The sequence below is a fragment of the Rhamphochromis longiceps genome, linkage group LG13, assembly GCF_057381845.1.
Source record: "Rhamphochromis longiceps isolate RC_006_pf linkage group LG13, R_longiceps_female_GT1.1, whole genome shotgun sequence".
Classification (NCBI taxonomy): Eukaryota; Metazoa; Chordata; class Actinopteri; order Cichliformes; family Cichlidae; genus Rhamphochromis; species Rhamphochromis longiceps.
In genome coordinates, this window is record NC_140569.1 from 16,105,814 (window position 1) to 16,120,141 (window position 14,328).

The 14,328-nt window shown below is 40.7% G+C and overlaps 1 protein-coding gene across 1 annotated transcript in view; it reads left to right on the plus strand.

The window, feature by feature from the left end:
• Positions 1-14,328, plus strand: part of lrmda (leucine rich melanocyte differentiation associated) — a 211,992-nt gene that overhangs the window by 134,714 nt on the left and 62,950 nt on the right. Inside the window, exons 3-5 of the mRNA XM_085428394.1 lie at positions 4,176-4,302; positions 5,652-5,791; positions 9,905-10,031. Coding sequence (XP_085284520.1) covers positions 4,176-4,302; positions 5,652-5,791; positions 9,905-10,031 — 394 coding nt within the window. The remainder of the gene's footprint in view (positions 1-4,175; positions 4,303-5,651; positions 5,792-9,904; positions 10,032-14,328) is intronic.

Genomic DNA, 14,328 nt, shown 5'->3' on the forward strand with positions numbered 1-14,328 from the left:
TAGCCAACCCTCCTCCATTCACCTTTTCTTATTAAGTTTATTAAAGCCAGTCCACATGCCGGCTTTTTCAGGTCCAGTTCCTTTTACCATTCATTACAGTACCTTATCCTGGCAGGCAATCTGAAGTGTGCTCTGAATAGTCCATTATGCACATATGAGGGCCATCATGGCCACAGTATTGGTCAATTCATCAAACATTTATCTGTTGCCCTCTGAACAGTATGTCAGTATGCCCGTCACTCTGCAGCTCTTGCCCTCCATTTAAAATAGGTGTGCATTGCTTTTTTTCTCGCACTGATGCAACCTTTGAGGGGACTTTGGCTCCTGAGCTGTGGACCGCAGCTGTGAGGGCTCTCAAGCTTTTCAAGGGACTTGTGTGCGCATGTGTTTTAATATACATTAGACTCTGGAACTTTTAAGTACCACACTGCTAGCTGCAAGGATGCGACCTCTGATCTCTATCACCATTTCAGTAATAAAGGAGGCTTTGAGGTCGTTTTACTTTATAGCTCTGTAATGGCTTAGACAAACTCCGTGTTTGACCTATCGTCTTCAGCCGACACAAGGAGGGAGACTGTGGAACACATGTAAAAGAGCCCGGGCTGCTGTTCTTCATTTTTCATGTGCTGCCTGAGGATATCCAACATGACACTAGTGCACACCATTGGCAGAAGTGACTGACATTTCAGCCAATAATGGTCGAGAGTTTTCTTCCCTCTGTTGTCAGCAGTGGTTTATCAATCACTATGTCTGCATCAGTATTAGTGTATTGATCTGGCAAAGCTGCTCTCTGGGTCAGTGTCTCCTCTCCAGTGTCCTTGTCTGTGCTCCCTGTGCCGAGCTTCCTCTGCTCCAGCTAAATATTGCTGTGTCTCCCCTCTGTGTTCAATAGGCTGGATCTTTGCGGATAATGGAGGTTTCAGCACATACATGCGCTACTTGTGTAAGCTCGAGAGCACACACTTATGCACACAGGGCTGTGTGATGTATGATGGTGGGCTTACACAGGCTAAGTGGTAGTCAAAGCGTACAGACAGCCTGTGTGAAGTATTAGCTCTGACAATGAGGCTGATCATAATTATCTTAACAAGGAGAGGATTCATCGCCTCACCTCGTTAAAGCTACCGCCTTTCTCTCGCTCGCTCGCTCACTCTCTTTTTCTAGGTAATAGGTTTTTTGGTTGTTGTTGTTTTATTTTTTTTGGGGGGGGGGGGGGGGGGGGGTGTAGCTTTTCTAAATTTGTAATGTTAAAATGGTAAATTATTTTTGGGAGTAATTCACTTCCATAAAATTCTTTATTCTATTTAATTATTATGTTTATTCTTAAAAAAACATTACACTTAGCTTTTTGATAATTAATTATACTATTAAAATAATGGGATCTGTCATACTAGCAGGTGTATGAAACATTTAAAGCAAAATGTTTGGTGTGTGTGTGTGTGTGTGTGTGTGTGTGTGTGTGTGTGTGTGTGTGTATATTTCACTGTAGAAATTTAGCGTTTTGCCTGTGCCTGCCATTTATCACATCTCTGGGTTAGTCTCATTAGTCTTTTTAATAGCAAACCCTACCCCTTTTTTTTATAAGGGGGTAAAGTACTTTTACTGCAGTGCCTAAACTTTGTTTTCAGAGCCACACATTAAAACAAGAATGCTTATAAAAAGTAATGAAACCAGTTATGGAAGTTTGCAGAGGGAGCAAAGAAAGCTGGAGAGTATTAGAAGTTCAATCCCTTGCACTGTAGCTAATGCTGGATGGGACTCTGTGGCTCTCCCCTGGCTGTGAATTTAACTGATTAAATCAGCCAGTGCACGCAGTAGTGGTGACATGAAAACAACAATTAATAAGGCTCCCTCCTGAGCCATGCGGCTCTCTTTAACCGAGCAGCTAATAACATAACCCACAGGACTGCAGCCCATCATACACACACACACACACACACACACGCATGCAGGTTTCAGTAGTTTGTTAGCAAGCTTTGTTCACAGTGAATTAAATAATGGTTATCCAGTGTGGTATACCTATACTTAAACAAAGATTATATGCAGCATTTAATTGCATTTTGTACTGAAATCCTATCAGGACAAACACAATAAAAGTGCAAAAAAATGTATTAATTGCATTCCCATTTTTTGGCTTTAGAGCCAGTAGCCTAGCCACAAGTAGCCTACAGTTTACATGTTACTACTACTTGTGGATTTGCATAAGCAGCACTGGCATATGGACAAATCCCAGCACAGCAGATGACACAGAATGTACTCAAAAGGAACAGGAAAGTTGACTTATTGTCACTACATTGGAAGTGTTTACTTGTATTCTCTGTTGAGCTAACTATACTGTAGCTTTTTTATGCCTTTATAAATGAAAAGTATCATTGTGGGGGGAAAAAAATACAAGCAAACAGAAAATGTCATAAAACTGGCACATCTCACCGTTCATCCATCTTGCCAGCGCATTAATCAGACCTGATAAGACGTTGTCAGCTAGCGGCTTTCCCAGCACGCTGGCTAGGTGCTGTCAGTTGTTGTGGATGTCGAGTGTGTGTGTGTGTGTGTGTGTGTGTGTGTGTGTGTGTGTGTGTGTGTGTGTGTGTGTGTGTGTGTGTGTGTGCAAAATGTTGATGTCTTTAAAACGAGTCTGCCTCACTCGCAAGTCAACAATGAATTTGCTGATTTATTGTTTTCCACTCATGAAGGTAGTTGCAACATTTTTGCTTTGTACATCAAAGCTGCTGGGAGTATGTCTGCTGCCAGCGTCTACAGTACTTCTTGGATCATGGACTATGCCTCAGTGGACCTCGGGTGGTGGGTGGGGAAAAGTGAATGAGAAACTGAACAGGCTAATTAAAAGTGTGTAATTAAAGTGCACATATGGGAACTGAGTTACCAATTAGTTGTAAAAGTTAAAATCTTGATAGGATCTTAGATTTATACTACAGCCTGTCCTCCGTTTTTCCCAAAGTCTTAATCTTGCCTTTTCATTATCTTTTTCCATAATCTATTCTGTACATTATACATTGTTTCCATATTGCACACTGCTTCATGCTTTCCATATGCATGTTGTCACAAGAGTTGTGTGCGCTAGGCAGCTCATGACACTAGGCAGATACAGAGAGGAGCAATAGTTCATGCTGCAGTTATTTAGACATCGGTGAACCTTGAGTTTGTCATGTAGAGATGTGACATGGCTCACTTGGATTTATATTTATATAACTGCATTTTCAAATCCATCTGCTTTTACTTTTACCAGAAAACATTTTATCTGTTTAGTGTAGAGCTTGGAAAGAATGATTAGTGCAGTCAAATGTACTTAATATTCAGAAATTCCACATTTAATGAAAATATGAGCGGTGAATAAGAGATGTTGAGAGTTACCCTGTCTGTGTTTTGTCAGATTTAGATATCAATAAAGCCACTCAGGACACTTAAACATGCAGGGCTAATAGTGCGAGGGATTAGACAGCACACGCATTACCTTTGTGCAGCTTCTATGGCTTGAACTTTGCAGCGCCCTGACACCGGCCCTACGTCATTTTTATGCCTGTGTGAATGTGTGCAAGAGGGACAGAGAGGAAAAGGAGTTGAGATGACCCTTCACCTTCCTTTGCACTGCGTCATAGAAAGAAACGGAAAGGCAAAATGATTCCTTTAGGAGGAAAAGAAAATAGTCCTTTGATGTTAAAATCCCGACACTAACCCCTATCATGGCACAGTTGCAAAAAAAAAAAGTTTCCCTTCCATTCCATCTGTGATTGCAAGTGTATTCCAGTTCCTCTGTGAAAATGATGGATGACAAGTTAAATTTGTGTCTGGGGAGTGAAGGTGAACTGTGACAGAGTGATTTGTCTTGGGAATGGAGGGTTAGGGTCAGGCGAAACTGGGTGCCTCAAGGCACAAGACATTGACAAATTCATCCTGCCCGCTGCATTTCTGAAGCCTTTTGTTTTGAATCCTGGCTACTCACAAGTGACCCCCATCCCTCATCCTGCCAGCCGCTGAAGGATGCCTCACCATGCCAGGGGAGCTCAGCACCACTAATTCTTGTCATTCACTTCCTTGACAGGCCCAGACCCATACTCTCTTGGTGCATGAAAGAGAGCTGAAATATTTATTTCTTCTCAATAACAGCTTACCAGATTTAAAGCCATAACAGTTTTCCTGCTTCCTTATCATTGCAGGTCACTGGCAGGCCTCAAAATGTTCACTGAGCTGGAAGAGCTGATCGTCGACAACAATCTGCTTGGAAATGACCTCCAGTTGCCCAGGTTACCCAACCTCCACACCCTGACGCTCAACAAGAACCACATATCCTTTCAAGGCCGTTGCTCAGCCTCTGATTTGCATTTTCCAACGCAGACATTATTTACAGGCCTCGGTGTCGGCATCAGCAGTTGATTTCATATTAATTGTTGTGTCACTGCCTTCCTGTATTGTCTCAAAAAGCCACTTTGTTATGCCACGGCTCTGCAGGAAGCACTGGGTGTTGCAAAAGAGTGTACAAGAAGTTGGCTGTCGCAGAGCTTTACACTGGACTAGTTTTTGAACCACAGGGACCTCTAGTGGAATCAGTTTTAACTGTCAACATATCTTTTTTTTCTATTTTCAAAAAGAATAAAAAAGTAGCAAATTAAAACCAGATCCAATGAGCGAGACATTATATTTGCGAAATATAGTTGGTTGATTTGTTTCTTTTTTCTTTAGCTTTAATTTGCACTAATGTATTTGCATCAGCTTTAATATTGTATTGCACCGTTTTCCTCACTGCTATAGAATTGTCCAGGTATTATTTGTCACTTAATGATCACATTTTGGCCTCATTTATTCGAATCATCTTGCGTTCTACTTGCCACCCAACGTAAACATGTTAAAAACCAGAGCTCTGCACAGCCAACCTAAATTTAAGACACACTGCGAAGCTGTTTATGATCAGTCAGAGAAGTGTGAACTTCCCCTCCAGGCTTCAGAACAGCTTTAGCAATGTGTCCTGTTTTTCTCTGGTTACGCAAATCCTACTGGGTAACGATGCTTACTCTTTCTCTCGCACATACACACACACACTTCCAGAGTCAACATTAAAACTGGGACTCCTTGAAGTGTGCATCTGGGACTGTGCGCTGAGTTTGGTTGTGAAGTGGTCGGCACATGCTAATAGGCCAATTATGTACATCCTGTCGTGGCATGGTGCCATTTTAAAGCTCGAGCACTGCATTAGTGCAGTTGTATTTTGACACTTTGGGGCTCAATTTTCCAAGTGAATGTATTAGTGATGAATGTGCCTGCTTAGGGGCTGTTTGTTTTTTCCACGTTTCGCAAAAGTTTTCCACGGCACAGCTCTGAGAAGCACGGACTGTTGAAACCACAGGGCATCCATCATTTTGTCACTGTTCTGCACCCGGCCACCTAGGAAATGAGAGCGATCAAGAGAAAGAGAGAGAGCAGGAGCCAAATTGTGTCACTACTATATGCCAAAGCCTGCACCTTAAATTGCCCCTCTGTCTGCCCAGTCTCACAAAGCCACTGACTAGCCTCTTTGAGCACCTCAGTAAATTTGACAGTGATGTGTTTTTGTGGAGCCAGGCCTGGGAGGGGCTGTGCGGGTAGTAAATGCTAATGTAATTAACAGCACGAGGTCCTTGACATCCGCCCTTTGACACCTGACTGATATCGAGGCCTTGCTGGAACACTTGGCTGATGTGACCCCATCACTCGAATACCTAAGCCTGCTGGGAAATGAGGCCTGTCCTAACCAGCTGGTCAGCCCGGATAAGGACGAGGACGACTACCAGCGATACAGGTCTGTTGATGTTACGTATCGATCTTGTATGAGGAAGATCATTATGTGTTTAGATTTTTAGATACTCAACTGTTCAGAATGATAGGTTTTTATTAATAATGTCTTTGGAGATGTTCCTTTTTTTAAACAAACAGCTCCTGCAGTTCATAAGCAGACTGCGGATTCAACCACATCACTCTAAAAGCTTTGTCAACTGGCCCCTCTACACTCCAGTTTGCAAAATGGATTTCATGTGTGACTAGTCACCACCACAAATGAGTGTTTACTACCCTGCCTTACCAGAGCAGATGATGCATTAAACATCAAGCCAGGCCTCAAGCCATGCAATATGACCACCATTTGTCAGGGTCCTTTACATGAAATGCGATAAAAGGCGAAAAGCATACTCTCTTTTGTCTGTTTTAGCCCTAAGTGCTTGTTTCTGACTCTGTGTTGCCTATTAATCATTTACCACCCATGCCTTTCTTGAATAATCTTTCTTCTCTCTTTTTGTCTCCCTTTCTCTTCCCCCCCCCCCCCCCCCCCCCCCCCCCCCCACCACCACCACCACCGCCACCACCCATCGCTCTCACTTTCCCTCCCCTCCTCCCCCCTTTTCCCCCTTCTTCTCGCATCCTTATCTTACTGGTAAGGAAAGCTGTTCTGTTTTGACTGACAACGTCTATGGTCCTGTAATGTAATATTCATAATGTGTCACATAGTAAAACATCAATTTGAGCGTGATGCAGATTTCATGTCTGACAAGGTTAGGCTGTATGCAGGTCGTGACAGCACTGGCCTTGGGCAATAAATACCCAGCCCAATGCCTCAGGAGCTTTTGGTCTCTCAAGTGAAATACCCTGGTGTGCTGCATCGGTGCCCCAATTAGTGCAGTGACATAGAAATACACTATTCGCACAGCATTGTGTAGTCTGCACGGGAGTTTAGATAGCGTTCTTTTATTAGGTGACTGTACAAATGCTCAGCGGCCGTTCGTAGTACTACAATAACAAGAGTTCAGTTCTCTAATATTATACGTAAATAGTGGGAAATGGCTATTCAGCACAGGACTCCTCAGAGTAACTTTGGTTTAAAATGTTCTGGCAGTATAATTCTCTTTAAAATATTTCTAATGTACTTGTAATCCCTTACATTATAAGACGTCATCAATTTTTCCAATTTCTCCGCTGTGGCTGATCAAAGAGATGCTAATGATTTCTTTTCCTTCACCCAAGACATTACTGAGTGTAATGATTGTGTTAATATTCTTTCAAATAATTTCAGCTAACAATTAAAATGAACTTTCCTGATGTGCCAATAAACACAGTGAAACAAACGGGTATAAAATGTTTGTTTTTGTTTAGCTGGAGTTTAACTTCTTCTAAACTTTATTCAATCTGGAGAATAAAGTTTGCAACAAGTAAATGAAGGATAACTTTGGTTTTACGAATTTCAGACAATCATTAGAATTTAAGGAATTCTCTAAGAGACTTCCCCTTGAATTTAATGCACCAAGTAATGCTGCCATTGTAAATGAAATTAAATTAACATTAAATGTTTTAATTATTTGACTTTTATTACATGTGTGTTATTGCGCCCCACGCCCCCTTAGTAAAAAGCTAATTGCTAATTGTTCTAAATGTTAGTCTCGCTGTTAGAACCAGATATACTTCAAAGGGTGTCAGAAGCCATATTTTGGTATTGTCAAAGTATACAGTAGCTACTCTTTTTCTCTTTCACTAGTCAACATATCCCAACCCTCCACCACAACCAAGCCCAACCCTCCACTCTACCCCCTCTGTCTCTCTCGCTTTCTTATCCTCCCTCTGTGGTTGAGTTGAATCATTAATATCCCCACTGGCTGACAGAGCCTTGTCATCTGCTTTGACCCTGTGATGGTAGGTTACCTATGGAGAATAACCTCTCTACATGTCTCCCAAGGGCATCTTCACATTTCATCATGAAAATGCCCTGAACAAAGTCTTTCTACATGGAGGGAGACACTGGATTGGGAAGGGGCCTCTTGGATTTGAGTGGTGGAGCTCTCACCAGCAAAGGCGCTCTTTTTTAGTAGCTAGGCCTCATTTCTAGAAATATTATTTGATTTATTCTCAGCTATAATAATCCTAGACAACGTGCTTACTTTATTTTAGGAAAAAAGAAAAAATCCAAGTCCAAGAATCCCTTTTGAATCTTGGGTATCTGTCATCAATATATTTCAAATCGGTTTAAATTGATGGCAGAAGAGAGAAGCAAACTTTTTGGACGTCAAAAATATCATGCACAGAAGAGTTAGACCAGCTGTTGAAAACACTCTCCCCTCTAAAGGCACGCTTTCTATTGTCTCCAATACCACAAGAACTGCCATTGTTATTTACTCATTGTTCTAGTCTGGCACACTATTAAAAAATCGAATACATTTTTAATTTAATGTTTTTTAAGTCCTTTTTACCTGGTCTTACCAATGGTTTATCAGCAGGTGCGTAGTGTCATTTAGGGTTGTCACTATACTACAGTTTTGTACTTGTCAATACAACATACAGCAAGTTAGTGCTTGCTTCTAGTGACTTGACACTGTTTTGGTGTCAAATAGCATTGTAAAATATTCTTTCTGTCTAGACATAAATGATTGGTTCATCCTAAGAAAACAATACTTTCCAGAGCATGACAAAGTTTGCTGCCAGGCTCCCAGATTCACTTTATTGTTTTATTATTAGCGATAGCTGCTAGCTACTTTTTTAATGCTACCATTAGCAATATAGCAATGATAGCATTTCATGATAACATCAGTCGTCTGCGCAGTTATGGGTAAATGCTTATAGTTTAATGGCTGACAGTAATGTGCACACTGTTCAGGTTAAAATTTAGGTTGACAGTTAGTGTTGTGAGCACCAACTTTTTTAGCTATTTGCAACAACGCTGTGTGAAGTTGTGTGTGTGCTAGAGGATCCAAAGACTGCACAGGACGTGATTTGTATATTTAAAAAACCCAAGCTCACGCTGCCACTTAAGAATAACAGGCAGAGCTAAGTTAAAAATTTGAGTTTTCAAAGTTTCAAGTTGAGCATTTTACATTTTTGACTTATCTTAGAGTATGTTGAAATTCAAATTTATTTGAATAAGTTATTCAAAAATTAGAAATTTCTCAATTTCAAGTTATGAAAGTCAAGATTTTGACATGCTAACCTAAAATTTTGACTTACAGATGACAATTAGTTTGATGATCAATTAGTAAGTCTAGTAAGTCAATATAGGTGTTTTTGTTTGTTTGTTTGCTTTTGCAAACCTTGTGTAGAAGCGTATATTTGATCATGTCACAGGAAAGCTGAAAAGTGATCATACATTTAGAAATGCGGTCTTTCTATTGATGATGATTTAAACGTTTGTCTGTTTGCTTTGTTTTTTCAGACTTTTAAATTATTTTTTTCCTTAATTTTGCACAAACATATTTTATATTCCGTGTCAGTCTAAATGTAATCCCCCTCCTTATTATCCTCAGGTGTTGAAAACTTTACACAGGCTTTGCCATCTCCCTTCATCGCCATCACCATCATCAATTTGTCACGGCTCTCTGCACACAGGTCTTGTCTTTGGACATATCCCCCGTCCTTTCTCACCCTCCACTTAGGTGCTGTATGCGTGTCCTTTTTAGCTACCAGCTTACCCCTGACATACCGGTTCCTCTATTCCTGCCTGCCAGTGAAAGGATCTGTTGTCATCTGTGTATTCCAACCATTATCTTTTGACGTTTCTCTCCCTCCCAATGAAAGACAGTGTGTCTGAAAGCTTAGAGAGATATCTGTGATGCTTGCAGAATGACAGCTCCAGCAGACGGGTTGTATCTTCTTTCATGCTATTTATATGTCATACTTTTTCTTATCAGCTTTGAAGGTTATTACATACAAGAAAATATCACCATTAAATCTGCATCACTATTAAATCTGAGTAAACATGGCTTCTTTTCAACTTTTGTTGATGCCTGCATTTACATATTAGAATTTGTGTCAGTTTGATTAGTGTATCACGGTTTACACACTTCCTCAGATAGTCTGTCTCTTTGTCAAGAATAGACCTACAAGGAGGCCTTTTATGGCAACAGTATGTTAATGCTCAGTTTTTCCTGTCTCATTATAGGTACTTTGTTCTGTACAAGTTGCCACAACTGAAGTTTCTGGACACCAGGAAAGTAACCAAAAGAGAAGGGATGGAGGCACAGGAAAGGGGCGCATTCATGAAAGTGGTCAAGCCTAAGCCGGAAGCTGTAAGTTATGTCTTTTAGTTTAGTTTTTTTACACTGTTTTAAGTAGCAGAACCTCTAAAGAACTGAATGAGTTTGTCACTTTGTTCCCTTTCCTATTCTCTTCCTTTATCCTTCTTTTCTTCCTTTGCGTGCTTGACTGTCACTCATCCTTTACAGAGGTCCTAGAACTGTGGCCCTTTGAAAACAGTCGGTGTCTCCCAAGGCCTAGAGTGTGCATGCGTGTTGCATGTGAGTGTGTGTGATTATGGCCTGACCTGATTTCGTATGCATGAGCCCAGATCAAAGACGACGGGCGGCTGTCCGGCCACACTTGTGTTTCCAAGTGTGACGTGGCTGGAGATTGGAGTGACAGCTCATGTACATGCTGCTCACAATCACTTAATTATCTCAAGTCAGTGCATTCATTCATCCTTGTCTTGTTTGGGACCCCAATGAATAAATACAGTATAAGAAGGTTTGCCCCTTTTACTTCAATCCCCTCGTCTTGCTCATTTTGTAATGCACTATAAATGATCATCTTTTGTCCACATTTGATTTCCTGTAACTGTAAGATCATGAAATATTTACTGTTGGGATCAGCTTAGCTTTGTCATTTCAATGCTCTGGGGCTCCGACAGTCAGCCTGGGAGGTAAAAATGGATCCAGAGAAGGCATTCGGTGATAAATCAGAAGCATGTGAGTTAATGTCGGGTTTAAAAGTGCACGAGAAAAACAAAATATTTATTGATTCAGACAATGAGCTAAGATAGTGTACTCTTTTAGTGTCAGATCATGCTACTCTTTGTTCTTGATTCTTCATGCAAGTGGCAAGTGAGATAGCAAAACACTAAAATAATTTAACCTCCGTCTGCCATGTTTGGTAGATAGAGAAGAGTGGAATGAAAACACTGCTCATCCACTTTATATAAAAAGAAAATGGGGACCTCTACAATGCTTTTTGGCAGGATAAAGTCACTTTTAAGATTTTATTTACATAGCCTGTCAGTGAAAAAGAAATGTTTGCTTTTGTCGCCACAGCCCTAGATGAAAGGAAAGATAATCACTGATTCGGGCTGACATGATGTGTGTGTTTTTGTGTCTTTGCGTCTTTGAACCTGCTGTATATGATTATTTATTCCCTATGCAAAGTAAAAGGTTACAGCTTTGATGAAAATACGTCTACCGAACATTTCGCACAGTATTTTGTGCGCCTGATCGTACTCTTTTTGTACTATGTACACTTCCCTATTAGCAGTGTTGGGCTGCTAATGAAGAGCATTTTTGCCTGGACATATCCTGAGTGGAGGATGTCACGGCAGCATTTCCATAACATTTGTTTTGAGTTAGATGAGACGTGATGTGTCAACTACCGCAGACTTGATGAGCCATGAGTACCTCCCGGCTTTAATTGTCTGCATCATCAGAGTGATTGTAAGTTGACCGATAGTGCGGGCCACCAATTAGTGAAACGTCTGCAACAGAACAGGAGATTGGGAAGAGATGATGGCGTAATTAGATATTTGTGTTTTCTTTTATGTCTGGTACAGCAGGGTGTTGCTCATAGCACTGGCTCGTGGTACAGTGTCTGCCATTAGATTCATTACAAAGAATGGTAATTAGATGTCTTGCTGTCACTAACACTACCATTCGAGTCTCAATTAGTGCAAGTACTGTGGGGGGGGGAAGGACCACGATTGTGATTTAAGACATTTATTTATGAAACTGATTCGGGGGGTTTGGAGGGTGGTGGGGCTCTGTGTTCATTTATTATTTATATGAAACTATATGACAACTATTCTCCATATTGTTAAGAGTAAACTGAAACCTTAATAACAGCAGCAACTGCAGCAGATTTACAGTGATACGTGCCCGCTTTTGACAGCACAAATTTAAGGAAAAGCCCCTTTCGTTCTCACTGCATCACGTACAGTATGTATTGGAATAGTTAATGGGCTGGCTTTGAAAAAGACAGCAGTGAACTTTCGAGACCTCACTTGAGTCATATCAGAGTGGAATATGACCACAATTTAAACTCCTTTTCAGTCATGCCATTTTGGCCTGGCACAGAGGATTGCCACATGTTTCTGATAAAGCAGTTATGGTCTTTAGCACAATATGAACACCATAACTTTTCATACATTCCCAGTGTTTTCCTAAATCACAACCAGACATTAAAGAGCTATTTTTTCGTAAAGAGAGGCAGACACATGCAAAAGCCTGTAATGAGATTTGCAAGTGCGGAATTAGCAAAGGAAAAATGGTGTAGTTTTTAGAAAGGCGTTAAAGAACCAAACGTTTGTTGTGAAGACGCACAGTCAGTCTGACACACAGGAAATAAACTCACATTTGGGCATTTGTTTAATTGTCACTGGGTCGTTAAAATGCATTTCTGATTTTAAAGGATAATAAGCAGTTGGGCATGAAATGGAAGCAAAATGACTAAGACTAGATAGAGAAACTGTACAAATACCTGAGGTAAACAATTAAAAAGAAAAAAAGAAAGCAGTAGGGATGATTAGTGTTTTCCCAAAACCTCAACAGTGAGCAGAGTCAGAGTGGAAAAGCCTTGAGCTGTATTTGGGGAAATTGGGCGTGTTGGAATGCAATAATGTGATAATTCTCTTTGAGGACTTAGAGGTCATGGAATGAAATGGCGTCAAACCACGTAGAGCCATTTGGACCGTGCTGGGCTGCTTTTGGAAAATGCATGTGGTACATTTTGGCTCAGTTAGGCCACGCCACTTCCGCGCAGCCCACATTATGCTGTCGAAACCCTTGGGTTAAACTGGCCATGTCTATCAAAACACTGTGACAGCACTTTCTGTTTTCAGATCCCAAGTAGAGCTTTAAAAAGTGCGTAGCGAATTTAACTAGTAGAATAACATTTACTTCTTGCCTGATGTTTAAGAGCGTTTCACAGTGAGTGAAGTAACTCCACGGGCCCCCTTACTGGTAGCTACGTCAGCCAGTATAAATGCTCCTCGGATGTCACTTAGATTTTGTCCGGATGAAGTATTTGACTTGATTTTCTAGCATGAAGACAGTTTTTTTTTTCTTCCCCCCACATCCTTCTCGGTATAATGTAAAGCAGACTGCATTGCAGGGTGGCTTGAGCCAGCTCCCGGGTCCCATGAGTCTCTGCACACTGGGTAACGGTTCTTCAAGGGAATTGACAATGACAGAGCCAGGAAAGTCCTCAAGTGGATCTTTTCAGTTCAGTTTTTTCTTCCCAAGACACTAACCTGTTTTACTCTGCAGCACACAGTGGTTCATTTTAAGTTTGCGCTGAAGTGAGCAGTTCAAATCTGAGATAGGCTACATCATTTTAGAGCCATGATTGTGCATTATGTGATGCACGATTCTGATTTCGTGTTTTATTTTTTTATTGCATTGCAACTCTGCAAAAAGAGGCAGTATTTTGCTATAGGTCGGTTGTTTAGCTTCCTTAAATGTATGCTGTGAAGAATGTTTCTATGTTCATCTCACTGCTTGAGAGTTATGAGTTCCCCCGAAGCTTTCAAACATAACAAACAGTATGCAATATAGCACTTTGTGAATGTGCCTTCAGTGGGTTTGCTGAATCATTTTACTGAACAAATGTGTCCTTAGAGAAAACTCAAACAATATGGTTCACGACAGGGGGAGGGAATATTACCCAGCAGATTCCCACGGAAGCATGTTTATTACCACTCTTTACCAGAGATGGGCAGTTACAAGTAACGCATTACTGTAATCTGATTACTTTTTCAAGTAACAAATAAAGTAAGGGATTACTATTGCAAAAACGGTAATTAGATTACCGTTACTTTCCCGTAGGCACGCTGCGTTACTGCGTTACTAAAACCGTGATTTTTTTTTGCGAGAATGTCTCATGACAGTGACGTAAGCGAGTGCGACATTCGTGACAACAGCTGTGTGCAGATCAACAATGGATAATATATCAGTGCGGGAGAGAGTATGAGCGTGCAGCGTTGGAAGTACTGACCTTGCTTTCAGTTTGATTCCATAAAAAGTGACAAAAACATTAGTGTCCGTTGTGCGTGGGAAGAAAACGTCTTTTTTTTTTTTTTTTTTTTTAAACTTCCGAGCAAGCACCGAGTGCGTTACCACGTAATGGGAAATTCACAGAGAAACTCGCGGATTCTTCCACTGACTGCTGGAATGTGCAGAAAATAGGTTTAAATGTTAAACAAATTTCTTCCAGTCAGAGAATGGTGCATATAATTAATTTTTTGCTTCATGCATAAAGTTAAAAGATTAAAACTAATAAATCAAGTTTTAAAAAGGGACTTTTCCATTTGATTACATTTTGTATGAT